Here is a 12644-nt window from a genome sequence, read left to right as displayed (position 1 = left end):
CAACAACGAAAAAACATCACAAATAAATAAAACCATAATAATAATACAATTCTTTGAAAATTAAGTGATTTTTTAACTGCAAAAAGTGAAGAGCTCTGTCCTAGGTCTATAGTAACAGTCACAATCGCGCACCTGACCACACCACACGCTGCAAAAAATATAACTGCTATCTGCGACATAATGAAAAATCCCAACAACTTAACTTTCGTCCTGACGATCAAGGCGTTTTAAAACACCACACAAAAAACCCAAATAGCCTAAAAACAATCCTAATAATAGGCTGTAGGACCGCGTGTAGGTTTATTTTCGTTTTGTTGCATTATTTAGGCTATTTTCAAATGCGTCAAGTGTACAAATAAAAACGAACACATTAAGAAAACACAATCTATTGAGTCAGCATGATATAGCCGTTAAAAGGCTGCTCATGTCTTTTGCGCGCTCAAGTTCGATTTCAAATGTAGGCGCGCGACTTGCGCGCTCATATGGAGGAACGCGATCGCCTCCCTCCACAGTCTTGTCGTCTTTGTTTTAAAATGCAGCCAGACAAAATATTTAGATTTCCTGGACATTTTCTCGACTAAAGCCAAAACAAGCAGCGTTCTAACTGAATGAATACAGCATCCCTTACCGAGCGCGAAGCCAGCCACAGGTGCAGTTCCCGAGTGTATTATGTGTGTGCGCTAAACTGTGGCGCAGTTACAAAAATAGCCTAAATTAAAGCATTTTAAAGTTGGGGACAAAACATAGGCTAATTATGTTTAGAATACAGTAATAAATAACTGCTTATAAAGGAATAAATATCAAGGAGTAAATCATTGAAAAATTCCTTTTATTGGTAAAAAAAAAAATGCAACTGGTCGACCAATAAGAATGTCAGTCGACCAAGACGGCATCGACCGATTAGTCGACTAAACGACTAAATTTGACAGCTCTACTCTTTTCATTGTCAAAATGGCCATCTTGGCAAGACATTAATGAAGAGACAGTTGATCTGGTAAATGTAAACTGGAGAAATAGAACATTGCACGTGTTAACACTACATTTCGATAATTACTTAAAAAAAAAACCTACCTTGGACAAGTTTAATTGACAAATATTATATCAAGGCAACAAACTATTTTGTATTGGTATTTGTATCACTAATCCAAGCATGTGTTTATGGGTGTGTGTTCTCACCAGAACATGGGCGGCTCTGAACAGGTAGCTGAAGGGGTAGTAGAGCAGGTTGATGAAAGAGGCAGCATACAGATCAGCATAACGCATCACCTGAGAAGCAAACAGTGTCTGCCGAGAGCCACTGCGAAACAGGCTTCCCATCATCCCGTAGCACATGTCCATGTCATGAGTAACTCTCTGATGAGCCAAGACGCACAGAGAGAATTACTGAATCAACATGTAATTTATAACATTACTCTTGTGGCTAATTTATCCCATACAAATATTTATGGACAGCATATGTGACAGGCTGTTGATTACCATGGGGAATAATTAAAAACTTACAAGACTTATAAGCTACCATTAAAAGCATTGATGTAAACACATTCCCTGTTTGTTTATGCAAACAGAGGAACAAGTCTAAATTATTAAGCTCAAGAGCATTCCACAGATACTTTTCATGAAAATAACCCATAATATTTCTAAACTCTTTAAAAGTTATTAGGGCACTTAAATGTACTTACAAAATAAATAAATAAAAATTGTTAGGTACATGGTGTATTGTAAAACTTTTGCTGCTATTGAGGTGGGATACGGGTACATTTAGGGACAGGTTTAGTGGTATGGGTAAGTGTAAGGTTCAACAGTGATCAACAGTGTAATAATAGATGTAATTACAGAAATTACTGGTATACAGTATTAAAAATATAAGTACAATGTAAAGACATGTCTGAACATATTGAGTGCATTTAATCAAATGAGTCGTTTAAACCTTACATAGTAGTTAAATACATTTAGTTTACAGTATCTATCCAACGGTCTCACTTTATATTAAAGAGCCCCATCGTGAATTTTTGAAAATGACTGTTCATAATGGTGTGGAATATAACTCTAAGGGAATGAAAACATCCTGCAAATATTTATATCTGAAAGTGCACCGTATATAAAGTTATTGTCCTTCAAAAGTGAGAGTCGACTCTGAGTCTATGAAATGAATTGTTTTTGAAACGAGTCATTAGCTGTTACTTCGGGACGTAGAGAGGTCATTGGCCGCGCGCAGACGGAAGTGTAAACTTGAAGTCTACACATTCAAATACTTTATCATAGCATCATGTCGAGAAGACACTGTGTTCTACAATGCAAAGATAGTTCAGCCACTTTGTTTTCATTTACCAGGGACGAGCATGTGAAGAATCGGTGGTTAGAGTTCATATTTGCAACGATACCACAACAGTATAGCCCGATTGTGTTCTCATCATTTTAATTACGAATCGTTCAAAAACATAAATTAATTCAAATGTGGATTCGCAAGCCGGTTGTTCCTGAAGGAGGGCTCAGTAACTTACTTACCCAGTGTATATGGATCAACTTCCTCTTATGAATCACAACCTCTAAGTATTATTAATTGTTGCTTTTATGGGTTTTGAACGGTTTTGTAGCGTCGGGCGCGAAGAGGGAAGGCGCAATAAGTATGTGTGTGTGCGCGTGTGTGTAAGTTACGCTCAGCGCAGCTTCTAGGTCTCCAATGTCAATTTTTTTTAAATATGTGAAATGTTTGTCGCTGTTATTGGAGTTGTCATAAAGAATAGAGTGTCTTGTAGTACTGCAGTGCTTTATCAATATGTTTATGCGTTATGCTAACAAACAATAATTGACTGGGTCTGTCATCTGACCAATCACCGCCGATTAGCGTCACGCAAAGGAGTGGTTTGGAAAAATCGTTGTACGAATCATTTGGGAGTCGGTGAGCAAATCAGTTAAAAATAAATGCATATTATAAGACAAAGTGTTTTTTATCCTTGCATGCATGTTAAACTGTTTTTGGGAACTCCTAAAGCAAAAATAGGAACATTTCAAATGCTATGATAGGGGCTCTTTAAGATGAAATTTGAGCCGTTTCACATTTAGTAAAATCAAATCAAAATTGAAATATGTGGAATGTGCGTGTGTGACTCGGTGTGTGTCTTGTGTGTACCTTCATTCTTCTCTGAATGGCACTGATATCTGGCCTCTCATTGCTGCTGCTGTCCAAATGCCTACAGAAAGAAAGAACGTGAGCGAAAGAAAAGTAGAGACAGGGTGTTTTACTCTGCCTCTGGCCTAAGAAACTGGGATAGGCTCCAGCCCTATGACCCTAGAAGGTTGTATAAGGACAGCGAGAGAGGTTATGGTGTATAATTATCTTAATGGAGCCCGTTCTCATCCCAAAGCGCCATATAGGACGCTTTTGCAAAAGCGTAAATATCCAACGCACATGGCACCCTTTAACGTCAAATGAGACGCAGATATATTTGGGCAGAAGGCGCCCCCTAGTGGTCTAACCCTTACCCTACACCATACCTAAACTTAACCATAACCGAAGCGTCTCATTAGACGTTAAAGGGTGCCATGTGCGTTGGATATTTACGCTTTTGCAAAAGCGTTGTATATGGCGCTTTGGCATGAGAATGCGTTGCATAATGTCAACCTGACATTTCGGCAACCCGAACTTGGAATTATGAATTTCAATGGCCAAAATTTAAAAATGATTATGTATATTTTGAGCAATCAACAGACAAAACTACAATGCAACAATATTTTTTATGCAAATGCCTTATTGATAAACTTTTAATTCAGTTTTTATTTGTTTATTTAGCAGGACATTAGTCATTAGTTATCAAACTATGCAACATTAAACTGTTTTGTATGTATTTTATTCAGATTAATCTGGCCTTAAAGGATTAGTTCACTTTTGAAAAAACTTTTGCTGATAATTTACTCCCCCCCATGTCATCCAAGATGTCCATGTCTTTCTTTCCTCAGTCGAAAAGAAATTTAGGTTTTTGATGAAAACATTCCAGGATTTTCCTCCATATAATGTACTTCAATGGGAACCGGATGGTTCAAGGTCCAAAAGATAGTGTTAATAACAGTTTCAGACGCAGCTTCAAATGTCTTTAAACGACACCAGACGATGAATAAGGGTCTTATCATGCGAAACGATCGGTTATTTCAAAACTTATTCCAAAAATGTAACTTTTTTAAGGACAAATGCTAGCCTTGCTCTATTCTGTGAGGCGCGTTTGTAACGTCACGTATTACGCAATTACGTTCAAAAGGTGACGGGCGACGTAGCCGAAAGTACAGAGTCAGTGTTTACAAGTTGAACGCATAGGTTGAACGTGCAAACTAGCTCAAACACCGTTTACAAAAAAAGGAATTAAAAGGAAAAACAACGATGTCGGACGATTTTGATTCTGTACTTCCGGCTACGTCGCCCGTGACCTTTTGAACGTAATTACGTATTACGTGACGTTACAAACGCGCCTCAGAGAATATAGCAAGGCTAGCATTTGTCCTTAGAAAAGTTACATTTTTGGAATAAGCTTTGAAATAACCGATCGTTTCGCATAATAAGACCCTTATTCATCGTCTGGTGTCGTTTAAAGACATTTGAAGCTGCATCTGAAACTGTTATTAACACTATCTTTTGGACCTTGAACCATCCGGTTTCCATTGAAGTCCATTATATGGAGAAAAATCCTGGAATGTTTTCATCAAAAACCTAAATTTCTTTTCGACTGAGGAAAGAAAGACATGGACATCTTGGATGACATGGGGGTGAGTAAATTATCAGCAAAAGTTTTTTCAAAAGTGAACTAATCCTTTAATCAAATAGCAACAAAAGACCATTAGAGGAATTAAACAGAAATATTATTAGGATTAATTAACCACTTGATTACATTTTACTGATGAAGCTGTACAAGTCAGAGCTCAGAAAATTCAGAGTTAGTAATTTGTAATTAAAAGCACTTATGTAGGAATCTCACAATTACAATAATTATAATTACAATAATTACAAACAGAACACTTTTTCTACATTTCACATAATTTATTATGATTTATAAGCTGCTTTCCTCATAGGGACTAAAACATTTCTCCACAAGGACAAGGATTTAGGATATTGCCATCTTTGTGGGAACATTTTGTCCCCATGATCCCCTCCTACACACACACACACACACGTGTTGAGGGACAGAGGCAGCTTTACTCACTTGTATAGTTCTGCCAAGAAAATGTCCAAGCCCTGCAGTTCCTCGAACAGAGCTGTAAATGAGAGAGCAGAACCCTTGCATGAGTGGGTTTCACATCTCTTCCTTAGCCTCTCAAGCCTTAACATATTATCGGACACTCGTTTTAGTCTTTCTCATTCTGAGCATTAATTTCTTTGAGTTTCTCACAAGAAGGTCGGTGTCATGACATTGTTTGCTTTGTAATAGAACTGCTGCAAAAAAATGTATGCAAAACATTAAGTAGTTTCTAGGTTACCACACTACGTAATTAATGATAGTAATGATCATAACATAATTATTACAGATTTGATAGTCAACCAATCTAAATATACAGAGGGATTACATTTACATCAAAATGGTAGTGAATCTTCATGAATTGGAACCCAAATCTAAATATATAGCTATAAACTGCCCTAAATCCTATATTGCAAAAGTTAGGTTTACATGGGATATGTAGTTCAGCACCAAAACTGTACTTGCAGCTATTCATCGCCAATATGTTTATGCCAGCCATGCTGTTACCTATTAATAATGGGCACCCCAAAGTGTGCTGCTTGCGTGTTTTGTGAAACAGGTCAAACAGGCTGACTTTACTCAAATATGGCGAGACTCACAGCTTTTGTCTGTCCACACGTGCAGCTCCTGTGCCAATTCAGGAATCACCAGGAACGTCCGCCAACCCTGTCGCTTTTTGGACTTAAGAATATCTCCAAAAATATGATCCCCAATGTACACAATATCCTTCCCTTTCACTCCAAGTAAATCACACACAGTGTCAGAGGAACCTGGGCAGAGATGACAACATACATTTTTAAAATAGAGTGACATTTTCACATATAATGGTAACAATTTATTTTAAGTGTCCAGAATAATGCATTAGTTAAGCGATAATTAATGATTAACTTGTACACAAATAAGCATTAGTTAAGCACGAATACACTTGTAACTAATGATTAACTAGTAATTAATGTGATTCAGCTCTAAAGTGGTTTGAATCCTATTTCTCTGAGAGGAGCTTCTCTGGGGCTTTGATTCACTGTCTGTTCCTGTTACGGGGGGAGTACCTCAAGGCTCCATTTTGGGACCGATTTTATTTTCATTATATATGCTCCCTCTTCGATACATTTTTTTAATCTCATTTTAATCTCATCCCTTATCATATTTATGAAAACTTCAGTCTTATTTTCATTTAACTGGAGAAAATTATTTTATTTGGTGCCCCCCATTTGGTAGATGACCTGACTTCTAATTTAGGACCTCTGAAAGCCAATATTCGCACTCGTGTAAAAAAAACTGTTAACATTACAATTATAACAGGTCAAAATTCGACAAGCAAATAAAATCTGTTGTCAGAGGCAGTTTTTTCCAGCTCAGGAGTTTACGGAAATTGAAATCTATTTTATTTTTTGCCGACCTAGAGACAGTCATTCATGCTTTCATCTCAACAAGGCTGGATTATTGCACCGCTTTGTATGCTGGTATCAACCAGTTTTCACTAATGCACTGGCAACAAGTACAAAATGCTTAATGGGGATGAAAAAACGTGAGCATATCACCCCTACTTCTACTACCACATTTGCATTGGTTACCAGCCAAGTACAGAATTGAGTACACGGTTTTAAATTTTGTATTTAAAGCCTTGCATGGTCTTGCTACAGTTTAAATCTCAGACCTTATTTGTCCATACTCTCCACCAAGAACTCTTAGATCATCCTCTGACAAATTATTAACTATCTCACACTCGCACTTGAAATCTAAAGGTGATAGAGCCTTCTCCGTTTTTGGTCAGAGGCTGTGGAATTCGTTACCTCAATCTTTTAGGTTAGCTTCTTCTTTACATGTATTCAAGTGAGCATCTTTTCTCTTAGACCTATTCGTTACTGTGGATATGTAGCCTTAGTGAGTCAAAGTTTTATTTGTAATTTGTATGACATTTGTTTTTATTGAGTTTCTGTGAAGCACATTGGTCAGAAGTAATGCTGTTTTAAAGGGATACTCCTCCATTTTTTCATATTAATCTATGTTATTCCCTTAACTAAAATGAGTTGATACATACCTCTATCGTCTCAGTGCGTGCACTCAATCGTTCCGGCGCGCGAGACACTTTGATCGCACTTAACTAGCCCAGTTCATTCAATAGGGGCCAAGCAGAGAAGCGACCAAACACCTCCACGTTTTCCCTATTTAAATACAATTACACGAGTAGTGTAACTCGACCAAAAATGGTGACACAAAATAAAACGTTACACTTTTCTAAGCGTGTAAAGTTGATAACTATAATGTATGGCGGAATACCACAGCAAGTGTTTGGGAGCACTTCAACTTGACGTAGTAATATCACTCGTGAAAAGTCCTCTCCCTCTCCAGAGTGATGCTATTACTGTGCCGAGTCCATGTATATATGCAAAGAGTCAAAGTTTTCCCAATCATTTGCTTTGGTATTCCGCCATACATTATAGTTATACACTTTACACGCTTAGAAAAGCGCGACATTTTATTTTGTGTCACCATTTTTGGTCGAGTTGCATTACTCGTGTAACTGTATTTAAATAAGGAAAATGTTTGGTCGCTTCTCTGCTTGGCCCATATTGAATGAACTGGGCTAGTTAAGTGCGATCAAAGTGTCTCGCGCGCCGGAGCGATTGAGTGCACGCACTGAGACGAGAGAGGTATGTATCAACTCAACTTAGTTAAGGGAATAACATAGTTTAATAAGAAAAAATGGTGGAGTATCCTTTTAAGGTGCTATACAAATAAAAGTGACCATGACCTAATGATGATCCTAATTATAAAGTGTTACATATATAATTTCTATAGCATATTCAATGGTAAGAGAAAGGTTGAACAATGAATCAATTTGAAATTATTTCATTCTAATATGTTGAACATGTGAGTTGCTGTTCCATTGTGATTTTTTGCCTTATTTCAGCCTTGATAACCTAGAAATGGCGATATGAGATGTTTTTTTAATATATATATATATATATAGCATAGCACAATTTAAACCACAAACACTATATTTGCCAAAATAATCTCAATATGACTTTATCATGAATATCTCAGCCAATCAATGCTCTCACAGGTTTTGCCTTCAGTGAATCAGAACTAAGGATAACTCTTCACACCAAGTCCCTATTAGCTAACATTAGTTAATGTCTTTACTAACATTAACATACAATGATTAATTAACAATTAGCAATACATGCATATTTGTTCAGTATTTATTAATCTTTTTAATATTAAAGTTAAAAAAACACACCCTTTTCATTGTTAGTTATGCTCAGATCCATTAAATACCATTAACAAATAAAACTTCTGATTTTATAACGTATTGGTAAATGTTAAAATTAACATTACCTAAGATGAATACTGTAAATGCTTCAGAAGCATTTTTTCATGTAAACTAATGTCAACACATGAAAGTGTATTACATTACTAAACTAAGTGACTACACATGCAGTTAAAAAAAATCATGTGATAGAGTGTTGATCTGTAATAGACTTGTGATATAAATGTTAGTCATCAGCGGAATATGTTTCAGGGCTTTCAGGGAAATACATCTGTGAGTGTGTTGTTTGCATCTTTATCCAAGAATTTCCAGTACCTCCAGAGTAAACAATGCCATGTTGTAATGGTCCAGTGTATGTTCCTATTTTCAGCCGCCCTGTGGTCTGGGATAGAGAACAGACCGATTAATATTTAGATGTCCAAACTGTCTGAATTTTCATTCAATGTACTTCAGTGATTATAAATAAGAGTGCTTGGGCCCACTAGGGGGCCTCAACACACTTCAAAGATGACTTAAAATAAGACAAACAAGCTTTGAAATAAGCTAAAACTTCTAAGCAGAGATCAGCACAGTCAGTCACATTACAATGCTTAATCATAAATCAGATGTACCTACAGTGAGGAAAATAAGTATTTGAACACCCTGCTATTTTGTAAGTTATCCCACTTAGAAATCATGGAGGGGTCTGAAATGTCCACTGTGAGAGACATAAAAAAAAAAAAAAACAGAAATCACAATGTATGACAATGGATGATGGTTTTAGCGTAGTTTCAAAAACTATGATAAAACCTGTTTAGCTCATCAGTGAACCATCTACGCATATCCCGCCAGTGGAACGGGCCGTTGGAATGCATCTGTGCCCTAACAACACTTGACGTGGAGAACTGTGTCTTCCTTCCCGGGCCTGCAAGTACTCATCGGATTTAACCAGCAAGGCTTACAAGGCCTGTGGGGAAGCTGCCTCTGCCATGCACACTATGGCGTTGCTGCAGGTCCATCAGGCCAAGGCACTGAAGGACCTACATGAGGGTGGTCACAACCCACAAGTTATCCAGGAACTTCACGCTGCAACAGACCTTGCGCTGTGTATGCCAAAGGTTACCGTGAGGTCAGTGGGTTGTGTGATGTCCACAGTAGTGGTCCAAGAACACCATCTCTGGCTGGGTCTGGCCGACATGCAGGAGACCGGCAAGCTCCGGTTCACTAACTTCCCAGAGTAAATGACCGACCTCTTCGGCGACGCAGTGGAGAACTTTGCCCAACAGTTCTCGGCTGTACAGAAGCAGACTAAGGCCATCAAGCACATCCTGCCGCACAGCAGCAGCAGTCTCCATCTAAACGACGTCGTGAAGCCAGTCGCAGGCAGGCCGCCCCACCCGTCCAGGCCCCCACCAAGAAGGGCGGCAAAGCCAGGGGTAAGCGGCCCTAGGACAGGCAACCCGGAGATGGAAGGGACTGATCTCCAGGAGACGATGACCGCATCGCTCCCTCCCCTGGAAGAGGGCTGGGTGGAAAATACTTTGTTTGTGTTCCACTGCTGGCCTTAAAACCATCAGTACCCACATTCTCAAAAAAAGAGCAGTTTTTACCATCTCTGAGTCAGAAGAGGGCCCGGAGAGCAGTGGGGGAGAAAATTCATCCAAAATCCAAAGTCAGCTGGTTCTTCAGGTAAACTGGGAAAAGAACAAACTCTCCCCTATGCAGAGGATCTCTTATCTCAGTATGGAGTTCGATTCGGTTGCTCGGACAGCACGCCTTACAGAGCAGCGTGCTCAGTCAGTGCTGAACTACTTGAATGTGTTTAAAGGCAGGACAGTGGTCCCACTGAAATTCTTCCAGAGGCTCCAGGGGCATATGGCAGCGGCAGCAGCGGTAACCCCACCCGGCCTGCTTCAAATGAGACCACTTCAGCACTGGCTTCACGGCCGAGTCTCGAGATAGGCGTGGCATCTTGGCACTCACCGGGTGGCAATCACATGGGCATGCCGCCAGACCTTCAGCCCGTGGTCAGACCTCTTGTTCCTGGGGGCACGAGTCTGGCTGGGGTGCCATGTACAATGGGCATGCAGTGTCAGGGGTATGGACATTGCATTTGCACATCAATTGCCTCGAGTTGCTAGCAGTACATCTCGCTCTGAGCCACTTGAAAAGGCTGCTACAGGGCAGGGACGTGCTGGTCAGGCCGGGCCGCATCAAGTATTCAAAAAGAAAAAAATTGTATTTAAGTATTCCAAAATTATTAACGTTTCTTCTGAACTGTTCCTCTGAATTTGAACATTCCTTTGTGTACATGATTGGTTCTTCATGAGCTGTCCTTCTGACAGTTGAAGTTAATTTTACAAACTTTCTTTGTCTTTATCTTATACACAACATCTTTGTGATAGTCATATTTGCTTTTTATTTTCTTTATACAACACTATTATATTGAATGTTTTTTTTTTCCCGAAAGGCACATTTCCTTTTATTATACTTAGAAAAACAATTACTGCTTTTGAAATACAAATAATTCTTTCTACACATGTATAGTGTCTCAGGCAAATTACTGACTTTGCACATATCAAAGCAAACCTTCTTATCAACCTGTTGGACCAAGTTCATTACATGAACTAGTTTAAAGTTCAGTTCACAAATTTTAAAATGAACTAGTTCAGTTCATATTTCAAAAATGAACTAGTTCATAGTTCTTTTTTTCCATATGTTGCTGCGAGCTTCTTTTTTATTTTTAGGCTATTATTATTGCCACAGCCCATATACAACCACAGATAACAATCATTTTATCGACGGGCAAAGTTTGCACAGACATGTAAGATTTTCCCATCCTCATCGACCTCATAAAACCCTTTTAAATGGACTTACGACGCTTCCTCACTCCTCGGTTCACAGACACTAGAATGAACGAGTTCACTGTAGGGCAGTAATACAGTAGGCTACGTTCAGTTCACGTTCGCCCAAAATATGAACGAGTTCATTAACTATCGTTCATTGAACGTGTTCAGACACAACACATATTACAAGCTCAAAATGATTATTCTCACACTGTTTTAGAGCAGGGGTATCCAACACGTCGCTCGCGAGCTATCAGTAGCTGTGGCCTGATTTGGTGGTGGTAGCTCGCCTTAGGCCTGTTCACATATCGCGCTCATCTGGAGAGAGTTTGGAGAGGCTCAGGTAGACCTGCTTGCCTCCTCAGAGACCTCCCACTGCCAACTGTTTTACTCCCTGACCGAGGGAACACTAGGCACGGACGCACTGGCACACAGCTGCAAATATGCAAATATGCATTTCCCCCAGTAAGCCTACTTGCGCAGACACTGTGCAAAGTCAGGGAGGATGGGGACCAGGTCCTTCTGGTGGCTCCCTATTGCCCCACCTGGACTTGGTTCCCAGAACTCATATTCCTTGTGACAGTCCCTCCCTGGCCCATTACTCTGAGGAAGGATCTTCTGACTCAGAGAAGGGGCACCTTATGGCACCCTGGAAGGGACACGGAGGTTCTAGGTGACTTGCCTCCAGAAGGTATTTAACACCATCACTTCAGCATGGGCACCATCCACGAAACGTGTTTACGCCCTGAAGTAGAACCTGTTTGTCGAGTGGTGTTCTTCTCACCAAGAAGACCCCCGAAGATGTCCAATAGGGTCTGTGCTTTCCTTCTTGCAGCAAGGGTTGGAGCGAAGGCTGTCTCCCTCCACCCTCAAAGTACATGCTGCTGCTATTTCAGCATATCACGACCACATAGATGGCAAAACAGTTGGAAAGCATGACCTGGTCGTCAGGTTTCTTAGGGGAGCGAGGCGATTAAATCCTCCTCGACCCCCCTCCATACCCTCTTGGGACCTTTCCCTGGTGCTTCGACCACTTCAGGATGCTCCCTTTGAACCTCTGCAATTAGTAGACTTAAAGCTTCTCTCCATGAAGACTTTGCTACTGGTTGCATTGGCCTCTGTCAAGAGGGTAGGAGACCCTAGAGATTTTTGGTTGACGAGTCGTGCTATGTGCCCAACTTCCAGGTAGTAAACCTGTCGAGTCTTCCAAAACCCCTCCGCCCGGACATGGCAGAGCGTCTGGTTTCAGGCCTTTATCTGCTGAATACTTGAGAGGCGGATTTGGGTTGGGTTCCGTATGTGTGACCCTATGGGGATCCCATA

At 39.9% G+C, this 12644-nt stretch overlaps 1 protein-coding gene across 1 annotated transcript in view; it reads right to left on the bottom strand.

The window, feature by feature from the left end:
* The window catches only part of nt5c2b (5'-nucleotidase, cytosolic IIb), a 44305-nt gene that overhangs the window by 4386 nt on the left and 27275 nt on the right, over nt 1–12644 (bottom strand). Inside the window, exons 13-17 of the mRNA XM_039657395.2 lie at nt 8812–8878; nt 5822–5992; nt 5190–5241; nt 3131–3191; nt 1177–1353 (exon numbers count right to left, since the gene is read on the bottom strand). Coding sequence (XP_039513329.2) covers nt 1177–1353; nt 3131–3191; nt 5190–5241; nt 5822–5992; nt 8812–8878 — 528 coding nt within the window. The remainder of the gene's footprint in view (nt 1–1176; nt 1354–3130; nt 3192–5189; nt 5242–5821; nt 5993–8811; nt 8879–12644) is intronic.

This window comes from Pimephales promelas, chromosome 6, assembly GCF_988280905.1.
Source record: "Pimephales promelas chromosome 6, fPimPro1.hap1.1, whole genome shotgun sequence".
Classification (NCBI taxonomy): domain Eukaryota; kingdom Metazoa; phylum Chordata; class Actinopteri; order Cypriniformes; family Leuciscidae; genus Pimephales; species Pimephales promelas.
Note: the sequence above shows the minus strand (reverse complement) of the source record. Positions and strands in the feature narration are given on the sequence as shown.